The sequence below is a fragment of the Lemur catta genome, chromosome 20, assembly GCF_020740605.2.
Source record: "Lemur catta isolate mLemCat1 chromosome 20, mLemCat1.pri, whole genome shotgun sequence".
In the NCBI taxonomy this organism is placed as follows: Eukaryota; Metazoa; Chordata; class Mammalia; order Primates; family Lemuridae; genus Lemur; species Lemur catta.
The window spans coordinates 30,639,525-30,658,563 of NC_059147.1; the positions used below are offsets into that span (position 1 = coordinate 30,639,525).

The 19,039-nt window shown below is 50.5% G+C and overlaps 3 protein-coding genes across 3 annotated transcripts; all 3 read right to left on the reverse strand.

The window, feature by feature from the left end:
* Nucleotides 1-1,416, reverse strand: LOC123625301 (metallothionein-1E-like). The gene is made up of 3 exons (XM_045533685.1): nucleotides 1,310-1,416; nucleotides 751-816; nucleotides 1-227 (listed from the first exon to the last, which is right to left on the reverse strand). Exons 1-3 carry the CDS (start codon nucleotides 1,335-1,337, stop codon nucleotides 136-138), a joined length of 186 nt encoding a protein of 61 aa, XP_045389641.1. The 5' UTR covers nucleotides 1,338-1,416; the 3' UTR covers nucleotides 1-135.
* A 3,781-nt stretch (nucleotides 1,417-5,197) lies between these two features.
* LOC123625302 (metallothionein-2-like) lies at nucleotides 5,198-6,379 on the reverse strand. The gene is made up of 3 exons (XM_045533686.1): nucleotides 6,255-6,379; nucleotides 5,780-5,845; nucleotides 5,198-5,430 (listed from the first exon to the last, which is right to left on the reverse strand). Exons 1-3 carry the CDS (start codon nucleotides 6,280-6,282, stop codon nucleotides 5,339-5,341), a joined length of 186 nt encoding a protein of 61 aa, XP_045389642.1. The 5' UTR covers nucleotides 6,283-6,379; the 3' UTR covers nucleotides 5,198-5,338.
* Nucleotides 6,380-11,803: 5,424 nt separating this feature from the next.
* LOC123625303 (metallothionein-2) lies at nucleotides 11,804-12,738 on the reverse strand. The gene is made up of 3 exons (XM_045533687.1): nucleotides 12,627-12,738; nucleotides 12,246-12,311; nucleotides 11,804-12,034 (listed from the first exon to the last, which is right to left on the reverse strand). Exons 1-3 carry the CDS (start codon nucleotides 12,652-12,654, stop codon nucleotides 11,943-11,945), a joined length of 186 nt encoding a protein of 61 aa, XP_045389643.1. The 5' UTR covers nucleotides 12,655-12,738; the 3' UTR covers nucleotides 11,804-11,942.
* Nucleotides 12,739-19,039: the final 6,301 nt, after the last annotated feature.

The window sequence follows — 19,039 nt, forward strand, 5'->3', positions numbered from 1 at the left end:
TCAGAATAACTTTTTTTTATTGTTCACATATTTAGTAATGAAGAGAACCACAGGAAATGGGTCAGGGCAACATGAAAAATATCTAGGTTTGTTCATGTTCTTCCATTTCCATCTGGGAGATGGGCTCTCCTGACATCAGGCGCAGCAGCTGCACTTGTTCGACGCCCCTCTGCAGACGCAGCCCTGGGCACACTTGGCACAGCCCACGGGGCAGCAGGAGCAGCAGCCTGGGGAAGAAGGGGAGATGAGAGGTCAGAGGAGACTTGACCAGACACTCCCTGCCCCATTAGCAGGCCTGGCACAAGATCTGTCCCCAGCCCTAGATGGCCTTTAGTTCAGGATGGCATGCTCTATCAAGAGACAACTGGTGGATCTTTGGGGTGAGAATCTTTCTATGCAAAAGATGTCCAGCCCTACCTGAGCCCAGAGGAGTGCATAGGACTGGAAACGCAGTGACGGGGCCCAGGTGGGCAATGGAAAGCCAGCCTCCCAGAACCGTGCATTTGCGTGAGGAAAGTCCTCAAGTATCAGATCTGCGCTTGACAGGCTGGTGCACTCTCTTGGCCTCAGTTTCCCTATTCTAAGAATGAAGGCTGCAAATGAACCATGTCTAAAGTTCTTCCTGAATCAGTTCTAGGGGAAGGGGGTGCAGGGAAGCTGGTCATTGGCCTGTTCCTGTCTGCTGAGCTCTGGGTCCCCTCCTCTGACTCAGCCCAGCCCCCAGATTCCCAGGGAAGGCCCCGCACTCACTCTTCTTGCAGGACGCACATTTGCACTCTTTGCACGTGCAGGAGCCAGGGCAGGTGCAGGAGCCACCTGTAGGGAAAAGAGAAAGGCAGTGAGCAATAATGTGACAGTTGCTCAACAAATGCTCGGAATGAGTGCAAGGCTAGACCTGGCTGCTCCTGTCCCACTCACAGCCCAATGATGTGTAACCTCACTTGTGTCCCCACAGGCTAGGACGGCCCTTATGTCCTTAATCCTGAAAAGGCAATGTCCCCTGTCTCCCATCCAGCCAAGACAACTCAAATGCTGGACAGAGTACTGGGGCTCAGCCTAGCAGTCCCCGAACAACTGATGTGGACGGTGCAAGCCTGAGTCCTCCCATCTCTGAAACGGGAAGCACTGGGAATGGCAATGCTCTCAGGGGTGCTGAAGGCGCTTGGCAAGAGGGAAAGCACTAGAACTACAAACCAAAGGAGTCCACTTCAGCCAGAACTCAAAACGAGATCTCCACTCCTAGGACCATCTGTCCTGCCTGTAGCCGGGAAATGGGTACTCTAAGGACGAGAAAGTCGGTGTCTCTTACCAGTGGCGCAGGAGCAGTTGGGGTCCATTTCGAGCCGAGCTGCAGTTCCCAAGCGAGAGGCGATCAGGCTGTAGGGCAGGTGGAAGGCGCGGTGGAGCGCAGGAGCCCGCGGTGCCTTTATAGTCCGGGAGGCCCGGGCGCAGAGGCCCCGCCCCCTTTGCACCCGCCCCGCCGAGTCAGCGCGGCCCGCGGTCCCGGCCCGGCTGTGCGCAGCGGCCGCGCCGGGCGCAGGATCCGCGAGCTCCGCTAGGTGCGCACTGCTGGGACCGCTACTTTGGCGCCCGGTTGCCTCGGAGGGGCTTTGTGCCTGGCTGCACACGGCGTCCCGGCTGTCCTGCCGGCCCTTCCAATTTCCCCGAGATCACCAGCCACCCCTGGCCCCGAGCGTCCTGAGACCCCATCCTTGTGGTCCTGGCGGTCCCCCCACCCCACCCACCACCTTGTCTCACGTCCTCTGCTTCGCCTTTCCCGGGGTCTGTGTGCAAACCCAGCCTCATGCTCACGTCTCGCATCGGCGGCAGCGGGTTAGCGTGGCAAGCGAGTTGTGTGCAAAGGACAGGCTGTGGATGTATGTGACTTCTGCTTCTTCCCACCCCTCCACATTGCCTGTCCCTATGCACACATGGGTACCCTGGACTTGTTGCTCCTGTGCACAGCAACACGGCAAACACATGAATCTGCCTCTCTCTCCTTTCCAATCCCCACGACTGCAGGGACTTGTGGACACATTTGTCCACGCCTTTGCGTATAATTCTCCATGGTCTCTCCATAGCCCAGCCCAGCGCCCCACTCCATGACGGCCGTTTGGAAACTCTGGGATGTTCCCAAAGGAGGCATCACTTTAGGTGATATGCAGACTCTGCATTAAATAAACACGCGAGACAAGTGGTATTTCTTTTCAATATTCCTGACTATTACATAACATTTAGTCAGTGCAAGTCCCTTTTAAGTCGCTTTTGTTCTTTGAACTTTTACTACAATCCTAAAGGGAAATACTACTTATGAGCCTGTTTTACAAATCAGACAAACAACCAAAAGATTGCAAGCAGCTTGCTTAACGTCTCAGAGTTAGGAGTTGTATACTGAATTGAATCCAGTTATTTCTTAAGATAAAGAACCTTCCTCTGGCCCTGGTATGTCTTCAGCACTTCTCTATCGCTGGAAATAGCAAGGCACCAGCTCAGCCATGGGCAGTGACAAAAGCAATGCTGCATGTAATGTTTATGTGTGTACACATATGCACACATGTATAATTTTCTTGCTTTCCTCTATATATAGAAGACTGATTTTTATTCTCAGTGATGGTATAGAGTTTCCTCTTCATAACAATATATTTAAGAAAATTTTAATCGTTTCAGCGTAAAATGTTAAGTAAAATGTGGTGTAGGTGGTAGCAGAAATAGCTGTCACTTTTCTGTATCTGACACAAGGCACAGAATCTTGCTCATAGCTCTATAGCCTTATTATTGGTTGAAATGATGTGGGAAGAGTAATGGCACTCTTTGGCCCGTAGGTCACATGTGCACGTGGCATATGAGAACAATATGGAGTACGTGGCGAAGCACACCAGGCCTGGCTGCTTTGTGCACAAATAAATATCCCCTATGTATAGTGATTCAAAAAGTAATAGCTATTAATAATGCATTTTTCATTACACATCATAGTATTTAAGCAATTGCTAACATTCTAGAACACTGACCACTTGCCAGGCATCATTTTAAGTTCCTTATATGTATTACATCATTTAATACAACAAGCCAGAGGCTACTATTATGCCCCTTGTACTGTTGAGACTGAGATACAGAGAGGTTGTGTCATTGCAGCTAAAAGTAACAGAGGTGGTATTTGCCCTAATGAGGTGACTGCAGCATCCTGCCATCACCCATCACCCTATGCCACCAAGTCACATGAAAGATGAGGACACTGAAAATCGGGCACAGAGGCAGCTGTGGGACGAGCACTGAGCTGGCCGTCAGATCCCTCTGCATTGCTCTGTGACCTCTTTCGGGTTCAGTTCCCATCTCTCAAGCCAAGAGCAAACCTGGTACATTCCACATGGTCTTTTTATCTTTGAAGCAAGATGGGCAGCGTTTAGCACCCAGTGACATGATCTGCAGCTGTGGCAAGGGCAAGGGCATGGGGCCACCTGTATCATAAGTTCTTTCATCTCTTTCCTTCTGAGCTGTGAGACCCTGCGCAGGTCACTTAACTACTCTGAAAGAGACAAAATTACTGCAGTCCCTGCACATTTGCCATCCCAGTCATTAGGCCTGTGGCTGTCATTCATGAAGATGCAATGACATGAAGGATGGGAAAGTCTTTTATCTCTGCTCAAATGCCGTGGCCACATCTTATGGAAGGAGACTTTATCCCCAGAGGTTGAGGTCATCCACACTCCTCCTGGCACTGGATCAGCCAGGTTGCCATTCCCAGTTTCCAGCCAGAGCAACACTTCACACCTGTGAGCCTTTCTCCAGGACCGTGCTGGGATTTAACACAGTTCCTTCTCCAAGTGAGTCAATGTGGAGAGAATGATCATAGGCACCACTTTTCGTTAAGCCCTAGCCAGGAGCCAAGCCACTTTCTTATTTAATCCCTACACTGAGCTATAATCTCCTTTCTACAAATGAGGAACTAGGGAGTTTCAGCAACTTGCCCAGGCCACGCAGCCAGTAAGTGGTGAAGGGGGCTGTATCAGGACTGCCTGACACCAAAACCCATGCCCTTGCCACATGCTGACTCCTGAAATCTTCAACTGGGAACCGACAGGTGAGCCTGGTCCTGACTTTTAGGCCAGGAACCTCATCTTCCTCTTTGACTGAACATCAGATAGCACTCTCTGAGCAAACAGCCAGGGAACCAGCCACTGGCTTTCATTGCAAGTCACCAGGGCCTCACCGCTTCCCAGTGAGCACCACCCCACCCTCCAAACTGCAGAAGCTGCCACCACCCGGCATGGGCAGACATGAAGCCCTTCATCTGGAACCAGTGATCACACACGCTTCATCTCGCCAGGAAAATGCTGGGCAGTTCCCTCCAAATCCCCGCCCAACCCTCTGCTGGTCTGAAGTCACCAAGGGCTGGACTTTGAGAGAGGCCCAAATTCAGCCTGACCTTGGGAGAAACTTGCAAAGATTCAGGGCCAAGTCACAAGAGGGAGCTCTCAGGGTCAGTAAGTGTCCTGTCAGTGGCCCTGGGCAACTCAAGACTGATGGTTCCTTGTGGGACTGCCCTGGCCAGGGCTGCTCAAGGTGTGTGGGCCACACCCCGGGGCCAGCCTGCTGTTTCCAGTCTGCAGTGCACATCATTGATGACCATACGTGCAGAGTTTGTAAATCTTTAATTTTCCTGTTTCCTCATATATTTATCAGACTTTTTCCTGTTGAATCTAAAAAATGGGTTTTATATTGTGTTTGATTTCATTATTTCCAAAGTTAACATTTTATTTAGCAAGGATTTAAGTCTGTAATGGATAGGAAACAAAATCTGTTCCTTCACTGTGGAGTTTGAGAAGCCCTGGGTAGGAGAACTCAGGCAACTGCGGAGTTGGTTCCACCCCCTATAGTCACTTTCAGGCCTCAAATCCAACAAGGAACTGAAGTTGCGCAGGGAAATCAGAGAATAAAAATGAGGGATGGGGAAGTTTCTGGACCATCAGCCCTCGACATGAGAACAGAGGAGATTCTCTATCTGTCCCTCCCACCCCCCCATGACCTGGCACAATGCCATTCCGTTGTCTAGAGATGAAGCTCAGTGAGGTCACCTGGCTTGCCTGAAGGCACTCAGGGGCTGACACTCCCATCCAGAGCCCAGGTCTCTGCCCACCCAGTCCAGTCCCTCACCTCAGTCTCTTATTTCCAAGGCGCACAAAGACAACCAGAGTCAGAATGAAGTCAAAAGTGTTTTATTATCATTCACATGTTTCATAGAAAAAGGAATGTAGCAAATGGGTCAGGGAGGTATCAAAAAAAAAAATTCAGGTTTGTGCACGTCCCTCTATTTCCATCTGGGAGCTGGGCTTTCCCACCATCAGGCACAGCAGCTGCACTTGTCTGATGCCCCTCTGCAGACGCAGCCCTGGGCACACTTGGCACAGCCCACGGGGCAGCAGGAGCAGCAGCCTGGGGAAGAAAGGGGACAGGGACAGGTCACAGCAGACTTGACCAGGCTCCTCCTGCCTCAACTGCAGGCCCGGCACAAGCTCTGCCCCCAGCCCTGGAAGAGGTTTTTTTTTTAGGATGGCACAGCTCTGTTCTGGAACAATAAGGAGTGCCTTTGGGCTTCGTGTTTCAAGAGAAAAAGTTTCTCCTGACCCATCTGAGTTCAGAGCAGAAAGCCCAGAGACGGAATCACATAGCCCACAGGGAAAAGGAAGGTCAGTTTCCAGAAATATGACACTCAGAATCGGCTCTGGGTTCCCTCCCAACCTTAGCCACGGCCCCAGATTCCCAGGGAAGGCCCCGCACTCACTCTTCTTGCAGGACGCGCATTTGCACTGTTTGCACGTGCAGGAGCCAGGGCAGCTGCAGGAGCCACCTGCAAGGACGACAGCGACAGGCAGTGAGCACTGAGTGAGAGGCACAAGGCACAGCAGTCGGGCAGTCACTCTCCGGTGCCCCCTCCTCTGTGCGGCGCCAGCACTCAGAGCCCCTCTGCCACCCAGGGCAGAGGAAGCGAAGCCCCGTCTTCTCTCCCCTCCTGTTTCCAACGCGCAAGGAAGGGCCCAGGCTGCAGACCCGCGCAGGAGGCCTGAGGAGGCGACGTCCCTGCCTTCCGCCCGTCCTGCCTGCCCAGACCACCCGGGTGCCGCGGAGCAGCTCCGCCTGGAGCCTCAGTCCCCTCCGCTCTGGGAGGCTCGTAGGCAGGACGGGAATGCTCCCCTAGCCTGGCCAGGAGAGCACTGCGTGAAGGAGTCCACCTCAGCTCAGAGCCCGGCGTCCCTTACCTGGGGAGCAGGAGCAGTTGGGGTCCATTTCGAGCCGGGGTGGGGGAGGCTGCAGTTCCCAAGCGAGAGGCGAAGGGTCAGTCGTGTGGGTGGAAGGCGCGGTGGAGCCCGGGAGCCGCGGTCCCCATTATAGTCCGGGGAGGCCCCGGGCGCAGAGGCCCCGCCCCCTTTGCACCCGGCCCGCGGTCCGGGCCCGGCTGTGCGCAGCGGGCGGGCCGGGCGAAGAGTCCCTGAGCTCCCCTGGTGCGCATCGCGGGGGCGGCTCATGTGACGCCCGCTCACGCGGGAGGGGCTTTGCGCCCGGCGGTACACCGTGTCCCTGCTGTCCCGCCCGCCTTTCCCAATTTCCCCGAGGTGACCGGCCACTCCCGCCCAGAAACTTCCGGGAACCCAGCCCCTGATCGTCGTGACAGCCCCATCTCCAGCCCCCAGGCTGCCCGTCACCTTTCCCTGAGTCCGGGTGCAACCCCAGCTTCGTGCTCACGTCCCTAGATCGAAGGAGCGAGGGAGCGCGGCGAGGGAGTGGTGTGCAGAACACAGGCGGTGGATGTGACCTTTGCATCCCCCGCCCCGTCCCCCCACCTGCTGCCCTGCACTGTCCTGTCCGTATCCTCACTGCGGTCCTGCGGGTTCTTCCTGTACACAGCAACGGGGAACACAGGGCTCTTCCTCGCCCCCTTTCATTCTCCATGCCTAGGGGGATGTGTTGGAACCTTTGTCTGGGTCCTCCTTCTGTAACATTCTCCAAGGGCTCCCCTGCAGCCCACCCTGCCCACACCGCTCCAGGATATCGGCCTGAAAACGCCAGATGCCCCCAAGGGAGGGATCATTTTAGGGGATGTGCAGACCCTGCATTAAATAAGGAAGCAAGAAAAGCGGTGACTTACCTTTCAATATTCCTATGACACAACAGCTAGTCTGTATTAGTCTGTTTAGTCATTTTAGTTTTTCGAACCCCTCCCAAGACCAATAAAAGAGAAATAGTTATGAACCCATTTTCTAATAGGAAAACTAAGGCACAAGTTTAGTTAACTTGCCTAAGGTTATAGAGCTAGACAATAGTACCAGTGTATCTGAATCCAGTCAGCTTTTCAAAGAAAGGAATAGGGAAAGGATAAAGATTTCTTTTGGTTTAAATATGTCCTCAACACCACTGTACTGCTTAAAATCTTTCAAACAGGGGCAAACCTCAAGCTCAACCCCAGACAGCTTGAAAAATGATGGAGAAATAAATAAATAAATATATATACATAATATATATTAGAGTAAGCTATGTCTGGAAGTAAAATTGTGTCTTAATTTCTACATTGATAAAGAATTCGCTTTTCATTTAAATATATGTCATAGGTAATTTTATATGTCAGCTTGGGTAGGCAAAGTGCCCAATTCCTTTGTCCAATATCAGTCTAGATGTTGCTGTGAAATTATTTTTTCTGATGTGATTACCGTTTAATTACACGTTGAGTAAAGCAGATGTTAGAGAGGATTTATGATGTAGTATCTGCTTATCCAACCTGGGGGTGTCCAGAGGGCACACCTTTTGCTTCAACTGTGAGAAATGAGTTTTCCAGGGGAGCCCCAGCATCCTTGGAGAGCCCTGTGGTCGCTCTTCTCTGTAGTCAGAAAGTGCAGTGGGAACTGCTGCCACTGCATTGGCAATCCTGCATGCAGTGGAGATGACTGGATCCCAGGGTGGCAGGGGCCAAGGGAAGGCGCTTAATTGTCAGTTGCAAAGTGGGCATGGCTGTTGTCATGGACAGCACAAAGCAGAAGAGTCCGACTTATAGAGAGACCTGTGGTGTTGGCTAGTTGATCATGGTGTTCCTAGGAGTGAAATAGATTGTCAGCCTTCTAAAATCTTACTTGATCTGCATAAACATAATTTCTGTTTCCTCTCCCCACTGCTGGTCTCCAGGCCTTAGTTCCAAAGAGAGGAATGCTTCCCCTGGGAGATAAAACAGTGATTCCATTGGACTGGAAGTTAAGACCTGCTACCAGGCCACATTGGGCTCCTCTAGCCTCTGAATCAACAGGCAAAGAAAGGAGTTGCTGTACTTGCTGGGGTGATTTAATGTGATTACCAAGAAGAAATTGGACTGCTACTCCATGGTGGGGGGAAGGAAGGGGATGGCTGGAATACAGGAGATCCCCTAGGGCAGCGGTTCCCAGCCCTTTTGGCACCAGGGACTGGTTTCATGAAAGACACTTTTTCCGTGGACGGGTGGGGATGGTTTGGGGATGATTCAAGCACGTTACATTTATTGTACACTTTCTTTCTATCATTATTACATTGTAACGTATAATGAAATAATTATACAACTCACCATAATGCAGAATCAGTGGGAAACCCTGAGCTTGTTTTCCTACAGCTAATGCCACCACTGATCTGACAGGATGTAGTAACTTCACATCACTGTATTTAAGTATTGCTAGCTTTATAGCATAGTATTAAATAAAGTTATAGGATATCAAGGAACATCCTCCAAGGACTTTGAAACCTCTTCTGGGGAAAGGGATAGTGTATGTTCAGCTGTACACCGGACAGTTGTACCATGTTACGTGCAAGTGTGACCTTGCTTTTGCCTTTATTTGGACATTAAATATGGTTTAAGGAGATGTGTGTATGTACCAAATTAACAAGAGGTAGACTGTGATGGTTAGTGTTCTGTGTTAACGTAGCTAGGTTGTAGTACCCAGTCACTTGGTCAAACACCAGTATAGATGTTGCTGCGAAGTTATTTATAAAATGTGATTACCATTTAAATCAGTAGATTTTGAGGAAAGCAGATCACCCTTCATGATGTGGGTGGGCCTCAGCTAATCAGTCGAAGGCCTTGAGAGAAAAGACTGCCTTCCTAAAAGACGAAGGGATTCCACCTCCAAACTGCCTTCAGATTAAAGACCGCAACATTAACTCTGGACGGAAATCCAGGCTGTGGGCCAGCCTTACAAATCTCAGACCAGCCAGCCCTACAATTACATGAGCCAATTTCTTAAAATAAATCTCTTTCTATTTATCTATATACATTTTGAGTTCTGTTTCTCTGGGGAACCATGAGTAATGTATATATATTTGGGAAAATATTAATATGAATCACTTAAAGGAAACATGTTAAGTAAAATGCTGGCGATGCAGTAGCAGAAGAGGAAGACATCAGTCTATATGTGCCATAAGAGCATGGACTGTCTTGTTCATGGTTTTATACATCCAGTGGTGATCACCATTTTGTGGGAAGAGTGAACGACTCTCTGTGGACCACAGTTAACATGCTCGGGTAGTTGATGAGGACAATAGAAGACTCACAGGCACAACAGGACTGGACTGGCTAATGGGTCTGGAGGTAGAAAAATGCCCCCATGCTATGAATAAAGATAATAAAATCGTAGCTAGTATTATAGACGACTCATCCCTTGCCAGGCCCCATTCCAAGTTCTTTATATGCAGTAACTCATTTCCTCCTATAAACCAGACCCTATTATTAGGCCCCTTTTACAGTGAGGGAGACTGAGCCACAGAGAGCTTGTGTCACACAAGTATAAGTGACACAGCCAGGGTGTACCCTCATGCCCTCAACCACCACTCTATGCCACCATGTCATGTAAAAGACAGGGACACTGAAAATCTGGCACAGAGGCAGCTGGGGGAAGAGCACTGAGCTGGCTGTCAGACCCCTCTGCACAGCTCTGTGACCTCTCTGGGCGTCAGTTGCCCAGCCGTCAAGCCAGGGGCACAATTGGGCTAACTCACCACGGGCCCTCCCAGCTCTGAGCTCTAAGAGGCAGGGTTTAGCATCCTGTGACATCGTGATCTGGCAGATGTGGTTAGGGTGAGAGGCCAGCTATAACCTAGATTCAGACCTCTGACTTCTGAGCGGCGTGACCTTGAGCAGGTTGCTTCACCACTCTGGAAGGGACACAGTCACTTTAGCCCCTGTGCATTCACTCTCCCACTGGTAATGTGAAGTTCAAATGATATGAATAATTGGAAAGGCTCGTGTTTGTTCAAATGCTGTGGCAGCATTTTGGTTCCAGAGGGCTTCGTGCAGGAAGTCATCCACACCCCCCTGCTACACAATCAGCAAGGCTTCACTCCCCGCCCAGCCTCCAACCCACAGTAATTCGCCCCGGACAGTTTTTCTTCCAAGAGGTTGTTGAGACAGAGTCTCTCTCCAAGAAGGTCCATGTAGATAGAGTGATCATAATGGCCATTGTTTGGTAAGCCCTAGCCAGGAGTCAGGCCACTCCTATTTAATCACTGCAAAGAGATACAATCTTTTTCCTACAAATGAGGCAAGAGAGGCTCAGAGAGGTTCAGTGACTTGCCCAGGCCACACAGCAAGAAGTGAAGTGAGCAGTGAAGCAGGACTGCTTGATACCACAACCCATGCACTTCACACAGGCCGATTTCTTTCCAAAGGGCCCCTTCGGGCAAGTGTGTTCCTGCTGCCTGGGCCAAGATGCTCATCTTTCTCTTTGATTGAACATCAAATAGCACTCCCTCAACAAGTAGCCAAGGGGACCAACTGTTGGTTTTAATTACAAGTCACCAGGGCCTCACCCCTTCCCAATGAGCACCACCCCACCCTCCAAACTGCAGAAGCTGCCACCACCCGGCATGGGCAGACATGAAGCCCTTCATCTGGAACCAGTGATCACACACGCTTCATCTCGCCAGGAAAATGCTGGGCAGTTCCCTCCAAATCCCGGCCCAACCCTCTGCTGGTCTGAAGTCACCAAGGGCTGGACTTTGAGAGAGGCCCAAATTCAGCCTGACCTTGGGAGGAACTTGCAGATTCAGGGCCAAGTCACAAGAGGGAGCTCTCAGGGTCAGCAAGTGTCCTGTCAGTGGCCCTGGGCAACTCAAGACTGATGGTTCCTTGTGGGACTGCCCTGGCCAGGGCTGCTCAAGGTGTGTGGGCCACACCCCGGGGCCAGCCTGCTGTTTCCAGTCTGCAGTGCACATCATTGAACAAATACGCAATGTTTGCAATTCTTTTATTTTTTTATATGTTCTTTATATATTTATTGAAATTTTTGTGTTGAATCTAAAAAAATGGGTTTTATATTTTGTGTCTTCTTAAATTTCAGTTTCTCATTAACTCATTTTATTTTTCCAGAGTTTAAGTCTATGACTGATAGAAAAAATAAATTGGTCATTCACCACATTCATGGGCGTTTGAGAGGCCCCAGATGAGAAGCTAGCAACTGGTTAGTCACTTTCAAGCCTCAAATCAGAGGAACAAAAGTTGGGCAGGGAAATCAGAGAATGAAAACGAGGGATGGGGAAGTTTCTGTGCCATGAGCCCTCGACATGAGAACATGAGGAGATCCTCTATCTGTCCCTCCCACCCCCCATGACCTGGCACAATGCCATTCTGTTGTCTAGAAGATGAAGCTCAGTGAGGTCACCTGGCTTGCCTGAAGGCACTCAGACTGTTAGGGGCTGACATTCCCATCCAGAGCCCAGGTCTCTGCCCACCCAGTTCAGTCCCCCCGCCCCGCCCCCAGTCCCTTATTTCCAAGGCGCACAAAGACAACCAGAGTCAGAATCAAGTCAAAAGTGTTTTATTATCATTCACGTGTTTCATAGAAAAAGGAATGTAGCAAATGGGGTCAGAGAGGTATCAAAAAAAATCCAGGTTTGTGCACGTCCCTCTATTCACATCTGGGAGCTGGGCTCTCCTGGCCTCAGGCGCAGCAGCTGCACTTGTCCGATGCCCCTCTGCAGACGCAGCCCTGGGCACACTTGGCACAGCCCACGGGGCAGCAGGAGCAGCAGCCTGGGGAGGGAGAAGAGGCGGCAAAGATGAGCACTAGGGACACAGGGAATAAGGATTCCTGCCCGCCCTAACAGGGATCGCCCAACAGGCGCCGACTTCCACAAGGATGCGGCATCCCCAGCCTGCGTAAATTCCCCTGAGGGTGGTGTAGAGGGCTGGGGACAGGCTGGAGGGCAGTGCGGGGGTAGAGGGAAGAAAGGACCCCACTCACTCTTCTTGCAGGAGGTGCATTTGCACTCTTTGCATTTGCAGGAGCTGGCACAGGTGCAGGATTCGCCTGTAAGAAGGAAGACGGAGGTGAGAAGGGTCCCTGCACGTCGGAACGCGGGACTGTCTGCTAGGAGCCCTGCGTCCAAGTGCCTCTGTTCCACAACCAACTCCTGGGAACTTGAGTTAATACTCCGATCTCCTTATCGGTAAAGCAGGGGCTCCGAATCGCTTAGAATGCAGAGAAAGACATACGAATATGCTTTGGGAAGGGGCAATCAGTGCCCTGAAACTGAGTGCTAAGAGCAAGAAAGAGGGGCCAGGAATTGCATCTCCCGCTCTGCAATCTACCCCAGGCCTTCCCAGCCCCGGGCAGGCCCCTTACCCGCGGCGCAGGAGCAGTTGGGATCCATGGCGAGCTGGAGTGGCTGGAGTCGGGACACAGCTGCACGCGGGACGGCTGGAGTTCGGGGAGGCAGGGTGGAGCCGAGCGCGCGGGGGGCCGCCTTTATCGCCAGAAGGGGCCGGGGCGAGTGCAAACGTCCCGCCCCTGCCGGGCGCAGCCTGCACACGCCCCCGCTGAGTCACTCGCCGCTCCGCGCGGCCCTCGGGCTGTGCGCACGGGCCGCCAGGCGTCAGTTCCCAGAAGCCGCGCTGCGAGCACCCCGGGCCGCCTTGGCGCGGAAGGGGCTGGGTGCAGCGGCGGGACGCCGGGTGCCGGGTGCCGTGCGGGCCGTGCGCCGAGCGCCGCGCACCCTGCCCTGCCCCCCGCCTCCCGCCCGCTCTGTCCCCGGGTAGAGAGCGGGCGAAAGCGGGTCTTGGGGAGTCCTGCGCGCACACAAAGCGGTGGGAAGTGCAGACAGGTTAGAAGACACTCTGTAGCAGTCAAGGCTTAATATAGTAATTGTGCGGCATCATATGCAACCCATGGGGTGGTTACAGATGACATATCCGTCGTATACTGAATGCTTTAGTGTGCAACAGGGACTGTTATGTGCCAGATGTCATTTAACCTGTAACAATCCTTAAGGATTGTCCATTGTTCTCATTTTAGAGAAGGAAGTGGAAGCCCAGAGAAGTTAAGTAACTTGCCCAAGGTCACAGAGCTAGTGAGTGGGAGAGCGTGGTGACTATCAGGCACCAGCAGATGCCGAAGGCCATCTAAGGTAGATGTCAACATGTCAACAGCGCCGGGTGATAAAGATCTAGAAGCCACAGACCTGGCGTTCAGCCTGGGAGGAGGTGGGCTGTTGCCTTGGGCCTGAGGGTGAGGTTGCCAGGCAGGGGGCCGGGAAGGAGTTGGGTTCCAGCCTGGGGAGGGAGCAACAGGCTGGAAAGTTGGCATCGCCCTGGGACATTTGGAAGGGTAAACCCCATTAGAACTTTCTTCCCCACGTGGATGCTGAGGGGAAGAGCCGAGGTGGCGTCCAAATTCTTCTCTGGGGAGGCCATCCTGCTCCACGTGCCCGTGTCTCGCCTGGGTAACGGTGTTAGATCATCGGCCTCCGAGTGCCCAAAGTATGTCATCCGGGGAGTCAGGAGACAGCTACTGGAAGCTTCCTGGAAGGCTCAGGGAATGCGGGTGGCTGCAGCGGGAGTTCAGTGAGGTGGTGGGTGGTTGGGGGACAGGCTGTCCTCGCAGCACTTACTGTAAGCCCCTGTGAAAATGTCATACTAGCTCAGCTGAAATGTCACTTCCTCTGGGAAGCCCGTCCACACCCCCATGTCTGTGGATGCCTGTGGAATGTGCTGGTAAACATCCTGTCTTCCTGGCACTTGCCGTGCCTGTAATGTGTATGAACTTGTGTGATGCTTGGGTTGGTGTCTCTGCCCCTCCTCGCCCCCACTCCACACTGAAAACTCCGAGAGCAGCCGTTGCTCCCCTGCCCCCCAAATTGTGTTTCCAGCCCCCAGCACAGAGCCAAGTATGCAGTAGGCACTTAATAGATATTTGTCAAATGAATTAATAGGGGTAATCCCCTGGACTGTTCCATCCTTCCCAGCCCCAACCTTGCATTTCGGCCGATTACAAAATGAAAGTAAACAACTTTTCCCCACCCTGCAACCTCTGTGCTCACTCAAGCAAAGACGCTAGCAGGGCGGGAGAGACAAGCTGTCAGAAGACTAAATTCTGAAGGTCACCCTGCCACTCACTTGCTGTGTGACCTTGGGGTGGTTGTATGCCAGGGCCCCTCTGAGCCTCAGTTTACTCATCTGTCACATGATCCAATTGTACTAGAATTCAAAGGTTATATCCAAACATCCTCTGCTTTTAGAGCTTTGGTCTTAGAAATCTCACTATGTCTGGCAGCCCTGTGGACTGAGAGTTCTTTGGTCGGTGGGCAGATTTTGTTGTTGTTGTTATTTACATATGCACACACATTGCATACCAAATTCCTGGTTTCTGACAAATCAGATGGTTTCTGATAAACCCTTTCGGGGCAAACAATCCAACTCTGTGAAGAGACAATAGGGCTTGCTTTGCCCTCCAAAGTGCTGGTTCTAGCCTGGGTTTGTGCCATCCATGGTGGTGGTAAAATTTGCTTCTGGGCCTAAGCTGCCTCCTTTGAGTCACTTTGACTCTGTGAGCAGAGAGAGGGAGGGAGGATGACTCAGCGAAGGTGGAGGAGAGGTAGGCCTGGTCTTGCTCGTCTCTGTGCGCCTAGAAGCCTCACTGTGCTTGGGACAGAGGTGAACAGGGAGGACCCACCTGCATGTTTGCACCCCTGACGTTGTAGGGGATGAGGAAGATGAGGCCAAGCAGCACTGGACATCCGCCTGAATATCTGGTATAAGTCATCAGTGTGAGGCGAGGCTGTGGACCTGGGCTGCATTAATAGAGGTATGCGATCCAGAATGAGGGAGGTGACTTTTCATTCTTTTAACTGCTGGGGTGAATGTATACAGTTCCAGTGCCCAGCCATTCATTCATTCTTCCCCTGTGATGGTATCCTTGGTTTTCCTTTGAAGAATCACCACTCTCTACTCTTAGTCCATATGGTTTCAATGGAGTGAGCTCTGTCTGGGGGCTCCGAGGCCACTCCACCTCCCTGGCCACAGTGATTGGCTCTGATTGGGTCACACAGCCATGAACCAAAGAGAAACAGTGAAACTTTTGCTGAGAATGCTGGGAGAATGGGAGATACTCTATCTGCACTTGAACCTGAGAAGATATGAAGCTGAGTTTCTAAAGCTTTTTGTCTCTGTGAGAAGAGCCTGAAAATAAAATCATCACAAAGGGACTGGAGCCCAACAATATCATTGGAGCACCTGGATCCAACCATGCCTGAAGCCATGCTGAGCCAATGATTTCCTTTTTTGCTTAAATTATTCTGGATAGAGTCCTAATTGGTACAGCTGGGCAGACCCCCTTGAGGGCTGTGTTCATTGTTGGGTTTCAGCTGTCCAGAAAACAACAGATCACAATGGTCCTAAGACTCGAAACCCTCTCATGGCGGCAACAGCTGAGAGGAGTGGGTAGGTTCAGTCTGGAAGGGAACAGTTACCTTCAAATATTTGACAGTGGTTGCTCCAATTATCTATAGCTATGCAGCAAATTACCCCAAATTTAGCAGCTTAAAATCACCACCATGTTATCTCTCCTGGGTTTGTGGGTCAGGATTTGGCAGGGCTCACTGGGTGATTCTTTTGTTTCAGGTGTCACTAACTGAACTCATGTCGTGGTATTCAACTGGTGGCTAGGCTGGTCTGGAGGATATAATATGGCTTCAGTCACACATCTGGCACTTTGGCAGGGACAGCTAGGAGGCTGGACTCAGCTGGAACTATTGCCCAGAGCTCCACATGTGGCTTCTTCAGCATGGTGGCCTCTGGGCAATTAGGCTCCTTATATGGCAGCTCAGGGTTCCAAAGGTGAGACTCCCATGAGACAAGTCTCTTGTCAAGGGAGCTGCAAGTCTCTTACGCCCTGGGCCCTGAGACTAGCACGGGTTACTTTTCCCACATTCTATTGGTCAAGCAGTCACAGAGCCTGCCCAGATTCAAGGGGAGGGGACCAAGACCTCACCTCAAGTCAACGAATTTGCAGGCATCTCTAATCTGCCACAGTAGTCATGAGGAATAACACTGAACACCTACTATGCACCAGGACTTGTGCTAAGAGCATTATGAGTTTATCACATTTAAACCACAATGCCTAAAAGGAGGAGACGGGCTGCCAAGTCTCCATGCTGTTCGCGACATGGGCATGCCCACCCTTCGTGAGGTTGAAAATGGGAAGTCAGGAGCCCTTCCCCCAAGTGTCCTTGAACGAAGGCGAAGGCATAGGGTGTGGGATTCTTTGCAAGTAAAGAGGTCTCCATATATGGTCACTCTGGGGGTTGGGGCTTCAACATGAATTTTGGTGGTGGGGGGGGCACAATTCAGTTCATAGCACACAATACAGCGACTGTTTTCTATTGTCATTTAGCTGTGTTTATTTTATTTTTAAAATTGTGGTGAAACGTACAACATAAAATTTACCATCTTAACCATTTTTAGGTGTACAGTTCAGTAATGTTAAGGACATTCAGATTGTTGTGCGCCCAATCCCCAGAACTCTTTTCATCTTGCAAAATTAAAACTCTATGCTCATTAAACAACTCCCCATTCTCTCCTCCCTCCAGCCCCTGACAACGTGCATTCTATTAATACTTCCTGTCTCTGTGGAGATAGAATATAACTACTTTAGGTACTTCATATAAGTGGAATCATACAAAATTTGTTTTTTTGTGACTGGCTCATTTCATTTAGCTTGATGTTCTCAAGGTTCATTGCTGTAGCATATGTCAGAGAATTCACCTATGTTGTATATGGAGTATTATTCAACCTTAAAAAGGGTGAGGAGAGCCTGCGTACCATGATCTGTGAGTTTCTTCCTTAAAAAGGTTGAAGAATATGCCATTGTGGGTATATGCTGTATTTTGTTTATCCATTCATCTGTCAGTGGACACTCGGCTTGCTTCCGTCTTTTGGATGAAAAATGCGTCTATGAACACGTGTACACAAATATCTCCGCAAGATCCTGCTTTCAGTTCTTTTGGATATACCCAGAAGTAGAATTGCTGGATCACAGGTTATTCTATTTTTAACTTTTAAGGGGCTGCCATACTGCTTTCCATGGTGCTACACCATTTTCCTCTCCCACCAGCAATGCACAAGAGTTCCGATTTCTCCACATTCTCGCCGAAACATTTTATTCTCTGTTTTTCTGATCCTAGCCATACTAACGGGTGCGAGGTGATTTAGCTTCGATTTTGATGCTTTTTGTAACACAAGGCAAGTCAGAAGCAAGGAAACGATGCATGCTTGCATTTAAGGGCCTATAGATTTTAGTTAGACAGCCTGTGTTCAAATCCTGGCTATACCACATACGAGCTGGGTGACCCATACAAACTACCCCAAGCCCTGTTGCACCATCTGTAAAATTTGTATAATAATCCTACTGAGAGTTGGCAGGCTCAAGCAAGATAATGTACTTAAAAGGACTTAGCACAAGGTAATCCCAAATTGATCATTCTTTTGTGTTTCTTATTTGTGTATTATTACTTTTTTTTAAGAGACAAAGTCTCACTCTGTCACCCAGGCTGGAGTGCAGTGGTGTCATGATAGCTCACTGTAACCTCGAACTCCTTAGCTCAAGTGATCCCCCTGCCTAGGCCTCCCACGGTGTGGATTATAGGTGGGAGTCACTGTGCCTGGCCTATGTTTCTTATTTAAAGAGTCATTTCCACTCCAGAGTAATAAACATTCTCCTATTTTCCCTCCTCTAAATTATTTTACAGCTCCTAAGTGTTTAAGTCAATTGAAATTTATTTTTTATAAGATATGCAAAGGGGTAGCTAATTGTTCACTGACGAGCATATAGCTCCTCACGGATTTGACCTCTTACTTCCAGCTACACAGAGGCCTGTTTGGACTCTCCTCTCTTTCCAACCGATGTATTCCTGAGCCCCACCATTGCCTAGAGCTTTAGAACAAGCAGTGCTAGCTGGTTAGAGCTAGCCTCTTTTCTTACTCCTTTTCAAAACTGGTTTGGCTTTTCTTGCCCTCTGCATTTCTAAATTCAGCCTGTTAAGCTTAAAAAAAAAAAACCCGGTGAGCTTTTGAATGGACTGTCCTGAAAAACAAACTTGGAGGAAAAGTGAGGAGTTCACAGCATTGTATTCTCTTACTGGGAAACTTTTGTCTCCCTTCTCAGCTGACCCAGGTGGGTCTGAGTGTTCTCTTTCATCAAGGATTGGATCACAACCACCATGAATAAAAGCTCCTATTACCCTACTTCCCCGGAAAGAAAAAAGGGGCTGGAGACAAACTGCCACATGAGAAGGTTTGAAAAGGAGCCAAAGAATCTGCTGTGGGGAGACAGGCTATTCAGGGTGGCGACCTTGGGAACGCAGCCGGCAGTTTGCCAAGACAAGCCCCTGGGCCTCCTCGACTCTTCTCCAATGACTCTGAAAACAGGCGGCTTTGCAGGAGCAACTTGGGGCTGGCTTTAACTCCCCCTAGTCCCATTGTACAGATGAGGCAAGTGAGGTCGGGAGGTTGGAGGCACAAACCTAGATGGGTCTGGTCTTCCCCTCTCTCCAGAGTTGAGTCTGACTTAGCAGGAGGATTGAGTGCCATCTGAACGGGGGCAAGAGGAGAGAATGTACTCTGTCCCCAGGGCTCCATCCCAGCCCCCAGCAGCCCAGTGGCCAAGTCTCAGAATTTCCCTTTTAATTGGGTGGTTCCCTTGGAGTGGCCTCCCCATCGCTCCACATCCTTCCCCGCTTTAAGAAGAGACCAATCCTTGGCTTG

Bases quoted from the DNA above. Each gene is read 5' to 3' on its own strand.
- LOC123625301 (XM_045533685.1), bottom strand. From the start codon at position 1,337: ATGGACCCCAACTGCTCCTGCGCCACTG. The intron at 817-1,309 runs GTAAGAGACACC...TTTTCCCTACAG, and splicing joins CAACTGCTCCTGCGCCACTG to GTGGCTCCTGCACCTGCCCT. The intron at 228-750 runs GTGAGTGCGGGG...CTTCTTCCCCAG, and splicing joins ATGTGCGTCCTGCAAGAAGA to GCTGCTGCTCCTGCTGCCCC.
- LOC123625303 (XM_045533687.1), bottom strand. From the start codon at position 12,654: ATGGATCCCAACTGCTCCTGCGCCGCGG. The intron at 12,312-12,626 runs GTAAGGGGCCTG...TCCTTCTTACAG, and splicing joins CAACTGCTCCTGCGCCGCGG to GCGAATCCTGCACCTGTGCC. The intron at 12,035-12,245 runs GTGAGTGGGGTC...CTCCCTCCCCAG, and splicing joins ATGCACCTCCTGCAAGAAGA to GCTGCTGCTCCTGCTGCCCC.
- LOC123625302 (XM_045533686.1), bottom strand. From the start codon at position 6,282: ATGGACCCCAACTGCTCCTGCTCCCCAG. The intron at 5,846-6,254 runs GTAAGGGACGCC...TCGTCCTTGCAG, and splicing joins CAACTGCTCCTGCTCCCCAG to GTGGCTCCTGCAGCTGCCCT. The intron at 5,431-5,779 runs GTGAGTGCGGGG...TTTCTTCCCCAG, and splicing joins ATGCGCGTCCTGCAAGAAGA to GCTGCTGCTCCTGCTGCCCC.